The sequence below is a fragment of the Symsagittifera roscoffensis genome, chromosome 5 (assembly GCF_963678635.1).
Source record: "Symsagittifera roscoffensis chromosome 5, txSymRosc1.1, whole genome shotgun sequence".
Classification (NCBI taxonomy): domain Eukaryota; kingdom Metazoa; phylum Xenacoelomorpha; order Acoela; family Convolutidae; genus Symsagittifera; species Symsagittifera roscoffensis.
In genome coordinates, this window is record NC_087066.1 from 18,346,399 (window position 1) to 18,368,217 (window position 21,819).

Consider the following 21,819-nt stretch of genomic DNA (forward strand, 5'->3'; position numbering starts at 1 on the left):
AATTCAATTTTTTGCTCTCCGACTCCCTTGGTCGAAAGGCGACAATTACGCCTGGGACAGCAAAATTTCTAGGTTCAAATCCGGTCTGGACCTTTTCTTTTCAAACTGAAAATAGTCTCTTCTAAAAGATGATCGGCCTTTCGTTTGTCTGATTAGGAGTCGATGAACTTAATGAAGATTCTTTTTAGGTAATTTTTTCCGGAAAATCTTCTTATTTGTTCACGCTCAAGTTTGGTTTTTCCCAGTTTGACTTCTGAATTCTTTAGAAGTTCAATTCGTTTCCTTTGTTAAAAAGAAGGTGAACCGTACGTTCAAACAACAAAAGTTTAAAGGTCACAAAAACGTGATTGACTTCTAATATCGAAAGAGTTTTTTAATTTTCCGATTTTCGAGCCGACTATAAAATTCACCTATTGATTTCAGAAAACTGTCAATCATCAATTTTACTTGAAACTCAAAGAGCTCTAAAGCGGCATGTTTTTTGGCTTTTAAATTCAAAAGTTGATCTGAAAAAAAAACATTTTTTTTTTTGGTTTTTCTTTTGTTCATTAACTTTTTTCCAATTTGTTGGCTATGTTCAAGTTTTGGTGACTTAGATGCTACATCACAGAATTATCTTGTGCAGTAAGCCTTATCCTTGTATAAGTGTTTAGATTTACTTTATAATTTTTGCAGCCTTGATTTTCTTTTCTTTGAGTGTTTTCTTTTGACTTTTTGCATAGACATTTCTTTCAACCTGAATGGTTTCGTCTTTTGCTCATCGGCTAATTGACCTAACTTTGCGTGGTTTCCTGTAGCACAATTTGCGTGGTGTATCCTGAAACACAAAATTGGCTGACAATCTTTGAATTCTAAAACTTATAGCTCAGATTTTCATGATGTTTTTGGCTCAATGGAAACGTACCCAAGATTTTTCGGCCTAGTCGCCGCTCGCTAAATGTTTCCGCCGGCGATTGTTTACTGGACTTGTTTTTTTGAAACTGAAATCTATTCGAGACAAAGTTTCTAAGCGTCGATATACATAGTGAAGACTCTTTTATGGGTCATGATGATTTTTTTGTTTTGTTTTTGAAAAGAAAAGTCTTTAATTTTGTTGTCGCTCAAATCTGATTGTTTCGCGGTTTCACTTTCTTAAGTTCAGTTCATTTCCTTTGTTATAAAGAAGGGTAACTCTACAGCTATTGAACAGCAAAAAAGTAAAAGTCTTGAAAAACGTGATCGAATTCAAAGTTCGACAATGGGTTTAATTTCAGATTTCCCATGTCCAAACATAACGCGTAACATTAGTGTAATTAGGCATACCAAAACATGAGGTATACCAAAACTTCATATACTGTAAACAGTTTGGATACAGAATCAAACACAACACCATTGATGCCATCGCCGAGGTTACCGAAAAATTGCGCCTTTCAGATAAGAAATTCATTCCATCAATATTCCTTGATTTAAAGAAGGCCTTTGATACCCTAAATCATGATATCTTAATTGAAAAATTGCCATATTATGGTCTTGTAGGTAAATGTCTACAATACATAGTGAGCTATTTGTCAAATCGTAAACAATGTGTAGAGATATCTGGTGTGCGATCAAATTTTCGAACAATGAACAGCGGTGTTCCACAAGGATCCATTTTAGGTCCACTTCTATTTCTTTTATATGTCAATGATCTACCAAACGTTGTCAATAACTCGGAAGTATACTTGTTTGCCGATGATACCACTTTAGTAGCAATAGATCGATCACTCGAAAAACTGAGTGATGACTTTAATGCAGTTGCGAAATGGCTTGCCGCTAATAGGCTCTCACTTAACATGAAAAAAAAAACAGTTCAAATAAATTTCGCTAGGAAAAGCGCTTCTAATGAAACAATATTATATGATGGCAAAAACTTATCGCCAGGAATATATTGGAAATACTTAGGTATTAACATTGATTTCAAACTAGGATTTTCTAATCATATTGATTTTGTCAGAAAAAAATTACGAAAACAATGTGGAATAATTGCTAAAACAAGGCATTACGTGCCGAGCTCTGTTATGTTTAGGTATTATGAATCAAACATTTAGTCTATCATTCAGTATGGAATTTTAGTGTACGGTTGCACAAGCTACAATGCATTACTTCCGCTTTTTGAATTACAGAAAAAAATTATCCGACTCATTTCTTTTCGAAACAATTGCGAAAGCGTATCAGATATATTTGTTAAGCACAAAATACTTACAGTTCATGAATTGTATATTTATGAGTATTTCAAGTTTCTATTAAGGTCACTATCGAACCTGCATTCAGAAAATTATCTCAACTCGCTTTTTACTTTTGATAATTCTATTAAAAGAACCAGAGGATCGGAACAGAATTTACTGAAAATATGTAAGCCAAAATCCCAAATAGAAAACCACTCTTTAACTAAACGGGGAACCAAATTTTTAAATAATTTTCAGGAAAACGGAATTATGCCAATTAATTCGCAGTCTCTAAATGCAAGCCAGGTGCTTACGGTAGCTCACAAATTAAAGTATTTATACATTTTAGGAAATAATGAGTTAACAAACTTTATTTTCGATAAATAATCACAGAATGTCTAATCAATAGTACCATATTTTTATTTACTCAAAATTTTACCCTTTGGTTAACCTGTATCAGACTTCAATTATGGGCTGCGAATCCATGCTGAAAATATGAAGCTCCAAATCCTTGTAGTTTTCGAGATAATCGCATTTTTTGAAAAAAATGAAATTTCCAAAATTACTTAGAAAAAAAAAAATTTCAAATTTTTATTACGATCCTTGGTTTTAACTGATGCTCACTAAGCTAAGCTGCAATCATGATCCGGATCCTTCAAATAAATTCTCGAAAAAAAATGTTTTCGAAAGGAGTGGAAAAAAAACTAATTGAAAAAATTTTCATTTTTTTTTATTTAAATACTTTTTATTTATAGTTATTATACTTTTCGTGTCTTACTACTACCAGGGTAGACGTCAAGCGGGCAATTATTATGCCCTTGGTCTATCCTCTTCAGATATGTTATACAAAATGTCAGATAAATTCAATGATGACCATTAAAAATGTGTTTCTTCATTTTCTGTATTTTTGCATTTAATTGTCTGAAGAAATAAATTCTTCTTCTTCTTCTTCTTCTAGGTATCACATCAGTTTATTTAGTCTACTCTGTATTAATTTTCTATTATCGCTTTAAGAAATGGCGTTCGTGTAAAATGATCTTTTTAAATTGGTTTTATTGATAGCTAATATTGTATTATTGCTTGATGTTTCCAAGCAGAAGTATGTTTTATTATGCTTCCGATTAGCAAACTTTAATAATTTTTCTTAATCAACTATTGGAGTGTACTAACAAACAATCAATTTTGCTACTAAAAAATCAGTCACTTTACTGTGTTTATTCAAGTGTTTTTTCTTCATCCCTGGCTAGCTGTTCTTCTTGAAATGTGATTTTAGTTTGATTTTGAGAAGCGTAAAATGTTGCACTTTTTCTTCTTTGTATTGACAAGCCGTCAGAATGTTCTATGCTTTGAGTAATTAGTCAAAATTCTTTTTTTTCCTGAAAATTTTTGTGCGTTTTAGCTAGTGTATATTTTTTTTTCAAAAAATTGGGAATGGTTTTTTCGACTCTGTAGTTATTCTTAAAATCTAGAAGTTTACTGGTAGAGTTAATAAATTTACCCCGCATATTTAAATATTGAATTTTTCAGATAATGTTGTCTCTTCTTCCTATTTTGAGTCATTATTCCAAAAAGAATGGGTTTTCTTTCGATGCTACTTTGCATACGAATGAATCGGTTTCACTAAATGGAACAAAATTGGACAATCTATGTTCTTCCAATTTTTTGCGTTATTACGGGAGGCTCATTAGCTCTGGGATCTTGTACAGCACCGATCCTTTGGAGTGTGCGGAAATTGACTCTTGGCTTCAAGTGGCAGACGAAGTGTTGGAACAAAAAGTGCCGTTTGTGTTGCTCAATGACAAAATTTCTACCTTAACGTACTTGGTTGGCCATCGTCTAACTGTTGCAGACCTTGGACTCTGGAATGCTCTGCATTGGAGCAAAGCAGATACTGAGAAGCTGGCGCATCTGAAAAGGTGGCAAAAATTTATCTCGTCTGAACTGGGCGAACTTCCTAACGACTTGCCTCAAAGCAAAGAGTGTGCAAGTAGTCCTAAAAAGAAGGCAAAACAGGACGATGTCGGCAAATTCGTGGAGCTTCCAGGTGCAGAAATTGGCAAAGTCGTTGTGCGGTTTCCGCCTGAAGCTAGCGGCTACCTACATATCGGCCACGCTAAGGCAGCTCTTGTAAATCAGTATTACCAGCAAACATTCAAAGGTAAATTGATTCTGAGGTTTGATGATACGAACCCGGCGAAGGAGAATGAGCACTTTGAGAATGTTATTCGAAAGGACTTGGAGATGCTTGAAGTAAAGCCAGATTGCGAAACGAGAACCTCTGACTACTTTGACCTCATGCTTCAGTACTGTGAAAAAATGATCAAAGAAGGCAACGCGTATGCCGATGATACGGATGCGGAAACCATGAAGAAAGAGCGGGAGACAAGAACTGAAAGCCATAACCGGAAGAACAGCGTTGAGAAGAATTTAAGCATGTGGATGGAGATGATCAAGGGGACAGATTACGGACAGCAGTGTTGTATTCGTGCTAAAGTTGATATGAATTCTAACAATGGTTGCATGCGTGATCCGACGTTGTACCGGTGCAAAAACGAAACTCATGTCGCGACTGGTGATAAATACAAAGCATATCCGACGTACGATTTTGCCTGTCCAATTGTTGACAGCATCGAAGGCGTTACTCATGCATTGAGGACTACGGAGTATCATGATCGGGACGAGCAGTACTATTGGTTGATTGAAAAGCTTCAAATCAGGAAACCGTATATTTGGGAGTACGCTCGGATGAACCTTCAGAACACAGTTCTGTCTAAGCGTAAGCTAACTTGGCTTGTGAGTCAAGGTGTTGTCGATTCTTGGGAGGATCCTAGATTCCCGACGGTGCGAGGAATCCTGAGACACGGAATGACAGTACAGGGACTAAAGGATTTCATCGCTGCTCAAGGTGGATCTAAATCTATTGTGCAAATGGAATGGGACAAAATCTGGGCGTTCAACAAGAAAATCATCGATCCAATTGCGCCTCGATACACGGCTTTAAGTGAAGATAGTTTAGTACCCGTTACCCTGGAGGGTGTTAACGGTGAAGAGGTTAAAGATCATCAGTTGCACCCTAAAAACAAGGAGATTGGAATGAAACAGGTTGCGTACAGTAAAGTGATTCTAATTGAGCAACAGGACGCGGTTCTGTTGAAGGAGGGCGAAAGTGTTACACTCATTAATTGGGGAAACTGTGTGATCAAAAAGATAATTTGGTCTGCTGATGGCAAACAAGTGACAGGCATCGAGAGTAAATTGAATTTAGAGGATACAAATTTCAAAGCAACAAAGCACAAATTGACATGGCTTCCACAAACTCACTCAAAAGCAACAAGTGTTCCCATAATTGCTAGGACATATTCTCATTTGATTTCTAAGCCGGTATTGGGAAAAGACGAAGACATGAAAGACTATATTAATTGGGATTCTTTGAAAGAAGAAGTTTTGGTCGGGGATCACAATATGGTCAATGTGAAGGTGAAAGACATAATTCAGATCCAGCGAAAAGGCTTCTTTATATGTGACAGAGCGTACGAACCTTTCAATCCAGTCATTGGCAAAGATCTACCAGCTATTTTCATCTACATACCGGATGGTCACAAATCGCAAGAAGAACAAGAGAAACAAGTGGCTCAAGTTGCTTCAAAAAATAGCAAGCAAAGCAGCGCTAAAGAAGGAAATAAACAAAAACAGAGTAGCAAAACAACAGATGCCGGAGATGCAAAATCAGACAAAAGTTGTGATTTAGATCAAATTAAGAAATTGGTTGAGGGTATAAATTCGCAGGGTGATGAAGTGCGAAAGTTGAAAACCGAAAAAAAGCCCAATGAAGAAGTAAAACCTGCGGTTGATAAGTTACTAGCTCTTAAAGCCGAATTTAAGACAGCAACTGGGTCGGACTACTCGCCTCAAGTAGCCGAAAAGTTTCTTGCGTCGAAACCAGAGGCCGATAAACAGTCTGTTTCAGGTGAAATGACTGATGCAAGTGAGTTGGATCAAAAAATCGCATCCCAGGGTGACAAAATTCGAATTTTGAAGACCAATAAAGCGTCTAAAGAAGAAATAGATGTCGAAGTGAAATCTCTGTTAGAATTGAAGACAGAGTACAAGAAAGTCACGGGCAATGATTGGAAACCTAAAGGTGCTTCAAACGCGGATAGTGGAAAGAAATCAGAACCTCCTTCGAAAGATAGCGACAAAGAGAATTCCAAGGGCGCCAAAAAGAAAGACAAGGTTTCAAAGGGACAAGATAAGAAGCAGCAAGGAGTAAATGAAGGCGAAGGCTATATATCGAAAAAGAAGGAAACTAAACTTGGATTGGGAATCACTATGGAAGACAACTACTCGGAGTGGTACACGCAAGTTATAACAAAAGCCGAAATGATTGAATATTATGACGTATCTGGATGTTACGTTTTGAGACCTCTGGCATACGCTATTTGGGAAAAGATTCAAAAATTCTTCGATGCCGAGATCAAAAAGCTGGATGTGGAAAACGTCTATTTTCCAATGTTTGTGTCGAAAAGTGCTCTGGAACGAGAGAAAGACCACATTGCTGATTTTGCTCCTGAAGTAGCGTGGGTGACGAGGTCGGGCAAAAGTGAGTTGGCAGAACCGATTGCTATCCGACCCACAAGCGAAACCGTCATGTACCCATCGTATGCAAAATGGATCCAAAGTCACAGGGATCTGCCTCTGAAGTTGAACCAATGGAACAGTGTCGTGAGGTGGGAGTTCAAACATCCTACTCCGTTTCTGAGAACTAGAGAGTTCTTGTGGCAAGAAGGACACACTGCTTTCGCTACCCCTGAAGAAGCGATCGAAGAAGTTCACACTATTTTGCACTTGTACTCCAGAGTCTTCGAGGAGCTCCTGGCCATTCCAGTCATCAAAGGAAGGAAAACTGAGAAGGAAAAGTTCCCTGGAGCAGACTTCACAACTACTTGTGAGGCCTTCATTTCACAATGTGGTCGAGGTATTCAGGGTGCAACCAGTCATCACCTGGGACAAAACTTCTCTAAAATGTTCAACATTATGTACGAGGATCCGAACAACGCAGGTGAGCAAATATGCGTGTTCCAGAATTGTTGGGGTCTTTCTACTCGTACCATTGGAACTATGGTCATGGTCCATAGCGATAATCGTGGACTGGTCATACCGCCAAGAGTGGCCCATTTCAAATTGGTTATTGTCCCTTGTGGTGTGAGCGATCAGGCAAATGAGAAAGAGCTTAACGACCATTGCACCAAGTTGTGCGAGGAATTGAACGAACATGGCCTGAAGAGCAAAACTGACTTGAGACCGAACTACAGTCCGGGGTGGAAGTTCAATCACTGGGAACTGAAGGGAATCCCAGTCAGAATCGAAATTGGACCTAAAGATCTACAGAAGGGTCAGGTGACACTTGTGAGAAGGGATACTGGTGAGAGGTCATTTGTGAAGCGCGAAGAGGTCATACCAGTGATTGAGACCCTAATGGAAACAATTCAGGAGAATTTGTTCGAAAAGGCAAAGGTCAATCTAAACACCCACTTGAAGGTTACAAAAACGATGGATGATTTTTGCACCTTGTTGGATCAGAAAAATATTCTGCTGGCACCGTTTTGCGGCGATAAAAGTTGCGAGGGTGAAATTAAAGAGGAAAGCGCCAAAGGACGAGACATTGACGCCAATGCACCTTCAATGGGCGCAAAGAGTCTTTGTATTCCATTTGAACAACCCAAGGGAGAGGACGTGTCTAAATGCAAGTGCATTAATGGGAAATGCAACAATGCGCCGAAAATGTTCACATTGTTCGGACGAAGCTACTAATATTTGCCATATGTGATTGAAGTTGAGGTGAATAAATTTGTAAATTGTTTAAAAAGTGACTCTATGGGTGCACTATTTGTTGAGGTTTTGGATAAATATGAACTTGATTGTGGATTATTTAACTTTTAATTAAAATTACTAACCGTACCTAACTTGCTATTTAATACTTTGACATCATATGTATTTTTTACGATTATTCAGTACAATAGATACAAGTGTTAGATTTTCCATTCTAAATAGTTGTCTGCATAATTATGTAAGGTGGTCTGATGTTAGATATTTCTGACTAAGTGAGGATAATCTACCTCCGATATCACTTCGTGAGAAATCGTTCACTTTGTTAGAAGAATTCTTTTTCCCCCAATCACAATTCAGCAATTATCATGCTGACTATCCTTCCTGAAATTGCCATTTGATTTCAAGGGGAGATCGGGGACTTTGAGTAATTTAGGGAAAATTTGATTACGTAGGCCAGCAGCTGGTGTTAGTTTCCCCTCCTCAAAGGAGTCATTCAAAAGTTTTGCTTCCTCGAAAATGCATATTTTAATGGAAACGTTTGTCTGTTTTTTTTTGCCTTTCCAAGTATTTAAACCATACAAGAACAACTGATTATTCGAGTTCGAAAATCGAACTCGATTTCTTTGATACAATTTACTTATCAGCGTTGATACTTTTGTAGAAATTGTTTTTTTTTTGCGTTTAACATTTAAATACGTCCCATTGTATCAGTATCTCTTTGACTCTTCTCTAAATAAGTAATTCAAAAATCTCGAAGAATGCAGATAAAAGAAAAGATCATAAGCGTGAGAAAATATTCAATTTTTTCCAGAATTGTTCCGAACGTTGTTTCTACCAGCTTAGCATTTATATATTATAGATAGAACACGCTGTTTTTGAACGGTTTTGATTTCACGCGTGATTTGCTTTGATCATGTGACTTGGTTGGTGACGTCACCACTCGCCCTCCATGTCGGCACTGTCTATTGTGACCTCCTCGTAGTCTTTTTCCAGGGCAGCCAGATCCTCCCTCGCTTCACTGAACTCCCCCTCCTCCATGCCCTCCCCCACGTACCAGTGTACGAATGCCCTCTTGCAGTACATGAGGTCAAATTTATAGTCTAATCTGGCCCAGGCGTCCGCAATGGCCGAAGTGTTAGTCAGCATACATACTGCTCTGAGGACCTAAACAGAAATGATACATATAAACATTAAACCATTCTTACAAATAAGTTATTGCTTAAGCAAATGCTTGTCCTAATACTTGTTCATTTTTTCGAACCTGAATCGCTCGCTGAACTTCGAGTTTCTGTAGATTTCGCTTAATTGTTTGCGAAAATTGAAACATCTTTGTCTAATTTGGTTACGCGTAAGAAATGCCTTCAATTCAGTTTTGACTGATAGCGCCTAAAATTTTATCACCTGTTGGCAGGGGTTCCGAAAAATTACTTGGAGTCCAATTAATTGGCAATTAAGTTGTCATCCAATTAATTGAGTGACAGGATTTCACCAATTATTTTATTGATTGGTGAATAATCAATTAAAAGCAATTATTTGGAGTTAATGAAATGAAGCGGAATGACTCCCGCTTTTCAACAAATAATCGCTTTGGACGAGTTAGTTGCCAGCATCACCGCATGAATTTTTGTTCTGTTTGACAGTCATTTTTATTAGTGGTTCACCGTCATTTAACTGAAAAAAAAACAGGATGTGTTCGTAAATAGGATTGAATTCTTGTTTTACCATTCTTTTCTTTCTTTCCAAAATAATTGCCAAATAGTTGCAATAATTAGTTGGTCAAGGTGCCCAATTACAATTAATTGATTGGTGCACCAAATAATTGATTGTTCTTGCTCCGATAAATTTTTCGGAATCCCTGCCCTAATAGAAAATAGGTACCCCAATAGAAAATAGGCAATCTGTAATCTAGATAATTTGAATTAATAATGATCTATTTTGTAAAGTTATTCAAAAATTGAATTTCGCTGGCAATTAGCAAGCGCTATCAAATCGGAAATAAGATTTTTTTCACATAAAAAACTCGTTTAATAGAATCCTTGAGCAAATTTCTCAATTCGGTTATCTCAAATGAACATATGTTTGAGCGTGTCAGCATTTTACTACCCGCTTTCTTCGAAATCTTTTTTTCATACTGGCTGTAAATTTTTCATACTGGCTGTATTAACTCCGATCTAATATGATATTCGTTTTTTTGTTCATTTTTTCTTATTCGGAGCAAAAGGCTACGGCTAATATTGTATCGGCTGAGTAGCCTCAGTTGCGTCGTTTTGTGCGCGAAAAATGTTTTTCATTTATGTGTGTTTTGAAGGGACTGAATATATATTTTGTTTTAGTTTCTGTAATAATGTTTTTTTTTCGGATCAACGGTTGTCTGCTCAAATTTTATTGACGTTCTTACCGCTTCGTAAAATTTCTTCCGATGCTCAGCTCTTTTCCAGTTCCCCACTTTCAAAATACCGAATTTTATGTTTGTTTTACGTGTTATTACGGCTAAATGCGTGATGTTACGCTGTAAAGTATGAAGAAAAAATCTGTTCACATTCACCACGCCAAATTTCATTGCGTTATGACAACATTAAATAAGCTTTTCAAAATTGATTGTGAAAGGGGGGATTGGAAAAGAGCCCGATACTCTTTTAAACATTCAATTGTTTTATTTGGTATATTTATATTTTCAAAATCAGATCTATTCAAGACAATTTGTAACAATTTCTCGAAGATCTAGAGTTTTTTTGTAGATTTTGATATTAAGTATGAAGAGCAAATGTGTTCACTTTAGTTAGTTTGTTCACCATGCAATAATTGAATGCAGTTAATTTTTTATGAAAACATTGAAATGTTTTTTCAACTTCGTATGTGGCAAAAGCCTCATTTCCAGTTTAGCATCCCTTCCGCCATCTCCCTCGTTCAATTACAATATAAAGTTGTCCAAGATTATAACGTTTTGAATGCAACGAATTCAATTTGAACCTAAACGTCTGAACTAACGCTGACAATTTTACTTGCAATAAAACATCAAATTCCTTGTTCTGACAATTAAAATGGGGAGGAAGTTTGTCTTCAGGTGTGTTTGATTTTTGTTTTCAAGCTAAGTCAGGTGCATAAAAAAATTAACGGAATGTTTCTCAGTGTTTGAATAGCACAAAACTTAGTTTTAAATCCAGTAAAACTAATTTTGGAGGTTTCATTTAGCTCTTTCTTGGCAATACAAAGTTTTCATAAAAAATCAAAAATTTATTCAGCAAAAAAATCCGAATCTTTTGAAAACATTTCCATTTTTATCCCATTTTTTGGGTTTATTTCATTTTTTTTTCGAAGACAAGTATTGTCGATTATGCCTTATGTACTAACTTTTTACGCCTATAGTTATCTTATCCCACTACGCACAAAAAGGACACTAATTTGAAATTTTTTTAATGAATATGGTCTACTTGCACAGCAACCGGCTGTACATCTTTTTAATAGGCTTTCTCTAATCGAGCATACGAGAAAATTAAAGTTGAGGGCTAACCAATATTGGTTCTTCATGGCCAATGACAATAAATCACGCTCTTAGCTATTATAGCTTGCATTAGTATTTGATCATTAAGTCCTCCGCTTAGTAACAGAAATATATATTGCCCCACCCCAGTAGTTTTAAAAAAAATCGAAATTTTCCTGAGGAGACGTAAATATGAAAGAGCCAAAAAGCTTTGTGGTATTTTTTTGCAATAAGTTAAGCGTTTCCAATAATTTATAACTTGAACTAACCTTGGCTAAATCTCCACCTGGCACAACAGTCGGAGGTTGATAATTAATGCCCACTTTAAACCCAGTAGGACACCAGTCAACGAAATTGATCGTGCTCTTGCTCTTGATATTCGCAATGGCCACATTCACATCTTTAGGTGTCACTGCTCCCCGGTACAGTAAACACACTGACATGTATTTGCCCTGTCTAGGGTCACATTTCACCATCTGAGCCATGGGTTCAAAGCACTGATTTGTTATTTCCTGTGTTGTAAGCTGCTCGTGGTATGCTTTTTCAGCTGATATTATAGGAGCATATGTTACCAGTGGAAAGTGAATCCGAGGGTAGGGTACTAAATTCGTTTGGAATTCTGTTAAGTCTACGTTCAAAGCACCGTCAAATCGTAATGAAGCTGTGATTGCTGAAACAACTTGACCTATCAATCGGTTCAAGTTCGTATATGTTGGTCTATCTACGTCTAGATATCTGGCGCATATGTCGTATATTGCTTCGTTGTCAACCAAAAAAGCAACGTCGGAATGTTCTAAACTTGTGTGCGTTGTTAGAACAGCATTATAAGGTTCAACAACAGCTGTTGAAATTTGAGGTGCAGGGTACACGGCAAATTCTAGTTTGCTTTTCTTTCCGTAATCTGCAGTTAACCTTTCCATGAGAAGAGAAGTAAAACCGGACCCGGTTCCACCCCCGAATGAGTGGAAAAGTAGGAACCCTTGCAGACCTTGGCAGATATCGGCAAGCCTTCGGATCCTGTCCAGAACAAGATCACAGATCTCTTTACCGACCGTATAGTGTCCCCTGGCATAATTATTTGCGGCGTCCTCTTTTCCAGTTATAAGCTGTTCTGGATGGAATAGCTGTCGGTAAGTTCCGGTCCTAACCTCATCGACTACTGTAGGCTCCAGATCAAATAGAATAGCTCTAGGTACATGTTTGCCAGCACCTGTATCGTTGAAGAAGGTTAAGAAGGACTCATCTGCTGGACCCCAAGTGTTGGCTACAAAACCGTCAGGTGCGATCCCGTGTTCCAGACAGTAGAGCTCCCAACAAGCATTTGCTATTTGGACTCCAGCTTGGCCAATGTGAATTGAGATGACCTCCCTCATTATTACTTATGAGCTGATTTTCACTATTAGTCTCCAAGAAACCAAACAATAGTTTTTTTTTCTGATCAGACAACGCTATAGTGCTTATGAAGAGCGGACTACGGAGTCTAAGGTTGTTCTGTTTTCGATTATTTCCAGACTCAACTGCATGTAGTGCGAGGTTGATGATGTTCGATGGAAAAACGTTTGAATAAATTATGTAATAGGTAAAAAACTGATATTAAGAGGACGTTAGCTTTGGGACTAGGTTGAGAATGCTTGTGGTTACTGCTTTGGTTCAAAATGAATATCATATTTAGCTAAAGTCAACCTAGATTATGGCACGTGCACCAAAATCTGGGCTAAATTAAGGGCCAGAGCAAGATGTGTGATTATACGAAGTCGATGCTATGAAGAGCAAATGTGTTCTTTTTAGTTAGTTTGTTCACCATGCAATAATTTCTCCATCAAATAATCAACGGAATGTTACTCAGTGTTTAAATAGCACAAAACTTAGTTTTAAAACCAGTAAAACTAGTTTCGGAGATTTCATTTAGCTCTTCCATGCCAAAAAAAATTTTTTCATAAAAAATCAAAATTTTATTCAGCACAAAAATCCGAATCTTTTGAAAACGTTTTCATTTTTATCTTTTTTTTTGTATTATTTCCTTTTTTTTCGAAGACAAGTATGGCACGTGCACCAAAATTTGGGCTAAATTAAGGGCCAGAGCAAGATTTGTGATTATACGAAGTCGATTACGACTTGCTTCGAATTGATCTTTTTTTCCAGATTGAAATGTTTTCAAAGGAGACGCAAGAAGCAAAAAAACGGCAAATATGATCTGCCTTATAAGCATACTACTGGCAAGATAAGCAAAAAAGCTGGTCTTAAAGGTTCCAGACCAATTAGGCGTCTGTAGATGTGGTTTTGATTGAAACCTTCTTGTGATTCAATTTTTTGAAGTTCCCAATCTGATATCTGCGCACGGGAACGACCGGGGTCAATTTTTCGAGCGCTTCTAAAACTTTAAACACCTCATTTTTTACCCTTGTGATAAAAAATAATTTTTTTCCCGTAAATAATTTTGTTCACTGAATAGTCAAAGTTAGAAATGATAAATTTAGGTTCAGTTCATATTGAATTCAAATTTCTTTGCGTCTCCGGCGCACTTGGCCTTGAGGTAACGAATACGACTGGGACGGCAATGGTCTTGGGCTTGAAAGTGACTCGACCTGTTCTTTTTTTCAAACGGGAAAACTTCTGTGTTAAAAAAATTATGATTTGTCTACTTATGTTTTGTCGCTACAGTTGCTACATCGTAAGATTGTTTTTATTTTGCTGTACGCAATTTACCTAAGTTGATTTTATCGTTTCCATTTATGTGGTTATAGCCTTAGTTAGTGTTCCTTAAAATAAAATGTCATTATACGATCTTCGGATGCATGTTAGACCGTGCTGGGTCCCGTTGATGTTATGATGTCAAAACATTCTTATATTGATATAGTTTATTGCAAATCCAACCCGCTGGTTTCGACGTTGGTTTTATGATTTTGTGTCAAACTACTTTTTATCAAATATCAACGAACAGTTTGATTAATACGATAGTATAATATCAAATTCAATAGAGTTCAGCCGTACGCTCTCCGATTCTCAAAGTTCAAAGCCATGACATTCATTCTAAATGTCACGCCAACTCTCTTGGAAAAAACTTTTCCTGTCAATTTATTTGGTTCCGAATTTCCAACAGAACTGCTCAACACGTCGATGTCTATTTTGAGGGTGTCCAACGCTCTGATATTCTGATTGCCATGTTTTTGTGCCAACAACTGACGAGGGCCAATATCGTTCTTCTATGAATTGTTTGACGCCCCCAACAGCGGAGAGTTTGATTTACGCATAAAGCTTTAAGTGAATGGGCATATCTGACAAATTTTTTAAACAACTTCAAAACCGAGTCAGGATAACTTCTTCTTTCCACTCATATCTCTAATAAGTTCGCCCTATAAGTTGATTCACGTTTTCAGGGATAATTGGCCGTTAGGTGTTCCAGTTGCTGATCGCTTGAGCAACTTCTGAATGAGTCTATCTTGTTTCTCTTGGTCGTTTTTCATTTCAATTTTTTTCCCACGAGTGACCTTGTCATCGAATGAAAATAGAGACTCTTCTAGAAATTGAATTGTTGATTAAACCGTGACATTCCTAGCTTTGACGGTCACGATTTGGTAAAATCTTATTTTAGACTATCTTTAAATAAAATGTCACGATACGATCTTCGGATGCATGTTAGGATCGTGCTGGGTCCTGTTGATGTTATGATTTCAAAACGTTCTTATGTCAATATAATTTATTGCAAACCCAACCAACTGGTCTCGATATTGCTGGTATGATTTTTTATCAAACTTTTTCATCAAATATCAACAAACAGTTTGATTATTACGATAGTTTTTATGATTACGATAGTTTAATGTCAAGTTCAAGGGAGTTCAGCTGTATACTCTCCGCTTTCGAAGTTCAAAGTCAGGACATTCATTCTATATGCACAATTTACTTCTGCTATTTGTAATTTCTTGACTTCGTATATTTGTCGTTGTTTTTTTTTCTGCCCTAATGGTTTCGGCTTATGTGTTATCGGCTTAGTGACCTGACTTTGAGTAGTTTTAAGAAAGTATAATTTGTATACTCGCTGGATTGCACAATTTGCTTAAATCTTTACAGAAATAATTGCTCAAGTTTTTCATGAAAACTTTTTTTCGGCTTCTTATTTTCTATTTTTTTCCGGCCTGATAGGTTTCGGCTTGTAGTTTATCGACTGAATAGCCCCATATTGCGTCTCAAATTGGGCTCATGAGAATGTATTGACTAGCACGTTTGATAGCTTATTTTCTCAGAAATACAAAAAAAAACATTATATGTTCAAACTGTAGTTTGCGTTTTTGAGAAATCGAACTTAAATTAATTGAGAGTATGAGCAAGCAAATGAAATTCCTTTATTTATAAATCGTGATCAGTCCTACCTCGATCTGTTATAGCTGAAACCGAACACTGATCGCCGCGCAAATTGTAAAATGTTTGAAACAACTGTGATTTATTTATATGTTGTGTATAGTTTTAAGTTCACAATATTTAAGATTTGTGTTTCGATTTTTGTGCTAGTCGACGCGATGTTCACTTTTAAACTTTTATGCTAGTCGAGCTTTATGGTTGTCGATACACGCCGTGAAACACTAGTTTTTGTAGCTGCCAGTGTTTTTACCTTAAGGAGGGAGTGGTGGCCGGTCAACAAGCAGTACATAGAATGGTCTAAGAGTAGAAAAACAGTCAAATATTGAATTATACGAGCTAATCGAGAAGACAAGTATTATAATCCTCAATATTACCATTGAAAAGAATTAATCAGACGGCATTCAAAATTTCTTTTAACTATCGCCCTCCATTGCAAATCAAATGGGGGTATTCATTACTAAGTACAAAAATCACAAACGCTTAACGTCGAAATTGTTCATTATGTGAGGTACGAAAAGAAATTAAGATTTGTTCATGAAACTCATGTTTTTGTGTATATGCTGGTCAACAAGCAGTATATAGAATGGTCTATGAGCAGAAAAACAGTCAAGTATTGAATTTAATGAGCTAATCGAGAAGACAAGTATTATAATCGTCAATATTACCATTGAAAAGAATTAATCAAACAACATTCAAAATTTCTTTTAACTATCCCCCTCCATTGCAAATGGGGGTATTCATTACTAGGTACTAAAATCACAAACGCTTAACGTCAAAATTGTTCATTATAGGGATGGCAATTCGTTACTAGTTAACTAGTTACCGAAGGGGAGAAAATTGTTAGATATTCGACTATTCTAATAATTTAACTTTTTTATGGGTTAGCCCATGAAAATCAACGTTTGTCTGCTCTCCTGCTCTTAGATGCTTTCTGTTTTTGGACCATTCTGTTTTTCAAAAGGGGGACAGTTAACAAAATGAGCTGTTTTATTTACGTCTGTTGTAATTTTAAATGACTGTTTGGTTGAGCGTGAGGAGGTATAATTGTTTTTTTTTTGTATTCATTTTGCTTATTTCATACCATTAACTTTTGTATCGTTTTTGTTAGTACATGTATCGTAGTGTTCAGTTAAATAAATTTGCGTTATTTTTATTAGTTTGATTTTACATTTCTGAGAAATGTCCTAATGCTATATCGAGCTATTTGAGTTCATCAAAAAACCGTTAATTTTCCTACTTCAAACCCGTGTGGGTTTCTGCTGCCGTATAGCTGAAATTCTACTCCTTCGCAAAAATTGTTCTGCTTCGCAAAAATTGTTCTCTATAAATTTTTCTGTCTTATATTCTGCTTACTGCTGCTGCTGGTGAAAAAACTGTCGGAAATCAACTGCACTGAAATTTAATCTGGGATAGGACGAATCTGCCGAGAAGATGAATTGCAAAGTGTGCGGGGAAGCCAATGCTAAGGCCTGCACTGGCTGTAGAACCGTCTACTACTGCTCCAAGGTACTGTTGTTATGAAGAGGGTGTAATGAGCAGATTGACTTAAAACAGCTTAAAATCAAAATTTCATCGTCTTTAGCAACTTGTTCATGAAACTCAAGTTATTGAACCCAATAGGGTAATTAAGCCAATCAAATTTAATAAACAGATTCAGTCGATGTAGACGAATCAGCCAATTTCAAATACAGACATTCAGCCAAAAGTAACTCAGACAAGTCAACCGAAGATATTTCGGCCAAATAAAAATAAAGAGACCAGATCAAAAGAAAATTTTCTTTTTTGATTAGAGCGCGAAAATGAAACATCAAGGAACAAAGTGAATTTGCTACGCATAAAGTTATTAGGATGTGGACATTGAAGGTACAAAGTTATAAATACTTCTTTACATGGGCTCGATTGTAGTTACTTCCATTTTGCGAGAATTTCTCGTTGGCGATTGAATATTTCAGTTTCTGTCTGTATCATTGACCATAGTCTCTTTTTGATTTCGGCGTTTTTGCTCCTTTTGAAAATGTGCGATGATCTTGGGAAGGGATGGGTGCTTTGTTGGTGCGAATTTATTCAAGCTGCCACTCAAGTGTTTTCGAAGTAGTCAGCTATACTTCGATATTCCTCTGAAGGCTCTAATTTTTTGAACGTTACATCATCAACGGTAATTTATGCCAAACAAATTAAATTTTTTGATGTTTAGTCGAAAAACATCATCGCTCATCTACTTGCGCTAAAATCATTTTTTTCAACATTGCACCTTACTGCCTGGCCTGGGTGGAAAAATGAACTTCTGCACCAGGCTGCGTTCTATTTATGGCGTTGCGAGTGGCGGCTTTAAAATCAATTTTAATTGCTCTGAGCAGCCGAAATTTTTTTTGTACGTATCTAGAGTCTTTTCGGGCAGCAGAGCGTGTATGTATATTTTGGATCAGACCATGTATGCTGTAAGCTTGGTAGAAAATATCTCGGACCACTGAAAACTTTCCGTCGCAGTTGCAGATGCCAGATTGAGAAAACAAATCGAGCGCAGTTAATTTTGCAATGAAAAAAATAGACTTTCTGATTTACCAAAATCTTAGTAGAAGAACGTATCTCTGCTTCGTGTGATTTCAACAGATTTTGGAATTTTGTTGACGCTCTGAACATTTTTCGTTTCGAAATTGTTTGTAAAGCTTGCTGCTTTATCCTGTTCATGCTACGAAGAGATTTGATTAACTCGGTATTGTCGGTGGCATAAGGAAGCTAGCCATTGTGTGCGCTGAAGAAAATCTATCGGCGAGCGTTTTTGGTGTTTGTGGTTTTTTCTCGGTTTTCGTTGGTAAATTTAGCTTTTTTTCGGCCCGGTAAATGAGCACGTTTGGTTTTTAAGGTGACTTTTTACTGCTCGTCCAAATAACCTACTGCTTTGCAGTTTTCGAAAATAAATTGTCATTTAATACGGCCATCCTTCAGTCTGTTTTTTCCGCGCCATCGTAGTTTTTTTTGTTGTAAGGAAATTGAAATTTTCCAAGAGTCTTAAAGAAAAAAAAGAGCCAAAAAGCTTTGTGGTATATTTGTTCAATATTTTGAACGTTTCCAATAGTTTATAACTTAAACTAACCTTGGCTAAATCTTCACCTGGCACAACAGTCGGAGGTTGATAATTAATGCCCACTTTAAACCCAGTAGGACACCAGTCAACGAAATTGATCGTGCTCTTGCTCTTGATATTCGCAATGGCCACATTCACATCTTTAGGTGTCACTGCTCCCCGGTACAGTAAACACACTGACATGTATTTGCCCTGTCTAGGGTCACATTTCACCATATGAGCCATGGGCTCAAAGCACTGATTTGTTATTTCATGTGTTGTAAGCTGCTCGTGGTATCCTTTTTCAGCTGATGTCAAATTAGTGAAATAACTGTCCGAAACAAAAATATTAAAATTAAAAGAATGACCGTTTACTAATGCAATCGCTCTCCACTGAAAGTTTTTTTGTTACCTGCTCTGAGCAACCGACTATCCTTGTCTTTTTGTTTAAATTTTAGCTGCAATTAAGAAATTTTGTCTTCATAGGACTGCCAACTGCAGGATTGGAAAGCCCACATAAAAAGCTGCAAAAAACCGGCTCCGGGTAAAATTGGCTCTCAAAAACAGAGCGAGGTTCACAACATGGGGGATAACAACTCACAGTCGAAGAAAACGCGAGAAGATATCGAACGGATCATAGAGAGGAATCAGCATCTAATACCCAATTATGCTGATGAATATCAGCGAAGATATCCCGACAGAATGGATCAAGTGATAAAGTTGAAGGCTCAGCATCTGAGCGCCATTTCTACGTTCGCAGAGATTGAAGAGGGAGGCGATGCTTTTACAGATGAAGAATTTTCACGAGATCGATTAGTCGAGCGATGGGCTATAACCGACACTAAATCTTTTGAAGAGTTTATGCAACGAAACGATTTTGGAGATATTTGGGAGAAACCGATAGCGCCATACTTGACCGAAACTGATATGCGCACGGGAGCAACCAACACCATAAATCATGAACAAATACTGCGAAACACTACAATTAAGCAGCTTGTTTATGATTTTGGTCGGAATTTCGTCTCCGTTGGCTATGTCGATCTCAGTCAACTTTTATGGGGTGTATTTCATAATGAACCCGAAGGAGTGATGCGTTTCTATGGTTACGACCAAGCTGAAGTGACAGTAGCAAGAAGCATGTTGATCTACGAGATGATGAAAAGTGGCAAAACCGAAGTAAGTGGCAAAACGATTCTGCAAGTTTGGTTTTCGTCATGCTGGGATAAAGAAACGAAAGAGGAGTTTGAAAAATTTGTGCAACTCAAGATACCAAAACTTGGAAATGACCTGCTCACCAAGTATGCTCAATGTTGGAACCGAAAGAAAAGCATGACAGTGAAGTTTGCACAAGATGCATTTGTGGAGCACCTGCGATCTATCGACTTCGAGCCCTTGGATAATCTGAAAGCTGAAGATGACAGAATGGATTTTGCCCGCTACCTGTTCACGGGTTGCATTTTCACGACGGAGGATGTAGTATGTGGAAATTGCACAATGTTCCCTGATAGCACTGACAGCTGGAAGAAAATGAAATTCGAGGATTTCTTCAACACAATTGATATGGCTCAAGACTTGGGTATTTCAAAGCCGAGTGATGAGTCTCTTATCAGGTGCATAACCTCAAAAACTTCCGAAAACTTTGCTAGATTGCGGGGGTTCATTCAAGAGGAAAAGTTGGTATGTCATTTGGCTGTGAAATCTATCGACATTAACGATACCAAATGTGCCTCTGAGATCAAGGAACTGAATCCTTACATGATTGATTGGAATAACGTGCCTGATTATTGGCACAGGCATGACTTTATAGACTTCGCGGAAAAGTGCAGTGGACCTGAAACTGTGCACCATTTCCATACAATGAACTGGGTACAAAAAGTTTTTGGAGCATCCTTCCTTGACTACATCGATCAGAGACCAGTTTTGGAGGACGGATTCCGAAAGCACCGGGAGGATTTCAATATAGTCGTTGATAGGATTAAACTTAATATGCCGAATATTGAACGATTGATCCGAATACCGATGTTCAAGCTGCCGATAAACCTGTTTTCAGAAATAGCCGTCGTAATGTTTGGGGAGAAGTATCTAATACACGCACTGACTGACAGGAAGGGGAGAGTTCTGAACCACGCTAACGATAAAAAAAGTAAATGTATGCAAGTGTTTGGCGATAGTGCAACTACCATGCATTGTATATTTTCATTTGACAATGAATTGGAACTGATTGTCATGTAGTCATTCAAAATAAGCACATTTTGTCCTTAGTTGATGTTTCGCTGAGTTTCGAATTTATTTTTATAGTTTTTTTTCGGTTCAAACTTGACTGCTCAAAACCTTTTGGTTTTCGAGATATGGCGTTCTTTTTTTGAGTTTTTCAATTTTTTTTTTCAAACACTAAGATATAAAAAAATTTAATCGAATTTTTGACATTCTCAATCTATAGAGGGGTGCTGTCAGGTTACACTCTGGATTTGCAAGTCTGGCGTCCATGTATGACTGCTCAAATCATTTTGGTTTTCAAGATGTGGCGTTTACAATGATGTTTTCATTTTTTTTCCGAAAAAGCTCCGTCGAAAATCTCAACCCCATTTTTGGTCCGCCCGTGAGTCCATCTATTAAAAAAAGTATTTATTATTTTTTTAAATTTATACTTATCATAAATTTAAATATATACTTTATTACACAAGCATAGATTGTGTTATAGTATGAACTTTCTTTTTTTTCCAACGTAAGTCGCAAATTTTGTTGCGATGCAGTTGTTGCGACAAAATGTGTTCATTTTGAAAGTGTTCATTTTTTTCCGGCTATTAAGTACAGCCTATGCTAAGGATAATAATACTGACTATTATATTACAAATAGCACTTTAGCTTCAAGGTATCATGGATCTCTAGCGTAGAGATAGGGAAGG

At 37.0% G+C, this 21,819-nt stretch overlaps 3 protein-coding genes across 3 annotated transcripts; 2 read left to right on the plus strand and 1 right to left on the minus strand.

The window, feature by feature from the left end:
- The first annotated feature begins 3,713 nt into the window (after window positions 1–3,713).
- Window positions 3,714–8,141, plus strand: LOC134845795 (bifunctional glutamate/proline--tRNA ligase-like). Its single transcript, XM_063862876.1, has one exon. The coding sequence runs from the start codon at window positions 3,714–3,716 to the stop codon at window positions 7,992–7,994; it is 4,281 nt and encodes a 1,426-aa protein (XP_063718946.1). The 3' UTR covers window positions 7,995–8,141.
- A 697-nt stretch (window positions 8,142–8,838) lies between these two features.
- Window positions 8,839–12,966, minus strand: LOC134846851 (tubulin alpha-1 chain-like). Its single transcript, XM_063864247.1, has 2 exons — window positions 11,763–12,966; window positions 8,839–9,176 (listed from the first exon to the last, which is right to left on the minus strand). Exons 1-2 carry the CDS (start codon window positions 12,864–12,866, stop codon window positions 8,946–8,948), a joined length of 1,335 nt encoding a protein of 444 aa, XP_063720317.1. The 5' UTR covers window positions 12,867–12,966; the 3' UTR covers window positions 8,839–8,945.
- Window positions 12,967–16,614: 3,648 nt separating this feature from the next.
- Window positions 16,615–21,145, plus strand: LOC134846630 (uncharacterized). Its single transcript, XM_063864015.1, has 2 exons — window positions 16,615–17,355; window positions 19,400–21,145. Exons 1-2 carry the CDS (start codon window positions 17,281–17,283, stop codon window positions 21,143–21,145), a joined length of 1,821 nt encoding a protein of 606 aa, XP_063720085.1. The 5' UTR covers window positions 16,615–17,280.
- The last annotated feature ends 674 nt before the right edge of the window (window positions 21,146–21,819 follow it).

What these genes read in the sequence shown, in the direction of transcription:
- LOC134845795 (XM_063862876.1), top strand. Translation starts at nt 3,714, where the DNA reads ATGTTGTCTCTTCTTCCTATTTTGAGTCATTATTCCAAAAAGAATGGG.
- LOC134846630 (XM_063864015.1), top strand. Translation starts at nt 17,281, where the DNA reads ATGAATTGCAAAGTGTGCGGGGAAGCCAATGCTAAGGCCTGCACTGGC. An exon ending in CCGTCTACTACTGCTCCAAG is followed by an intron (nt 17,356 to 19,399) that starts GTACTGTTGTTA and finishes TTGTCTTCATAG; the next exon opens with GACTGCCAACTGCAGGATTG.
- LOC134846851 (XM_063864247.1), bottom strand. Translation starts at nt 12,866, where the DNA reads ATGAGGGAGGTCATCTCAATTCACATTGGCCAAGCTGGAGTCCAAATA. An exon ending in CAGGTGGAGATTTAGCCAAG is followed by an intron (nt 9,177 to 11,762) that starts GTTAGTTCAAGT and finishes ATTTCTGTTTAG; the next exon opens with GTCCTCAGAGCAGTATGTAT.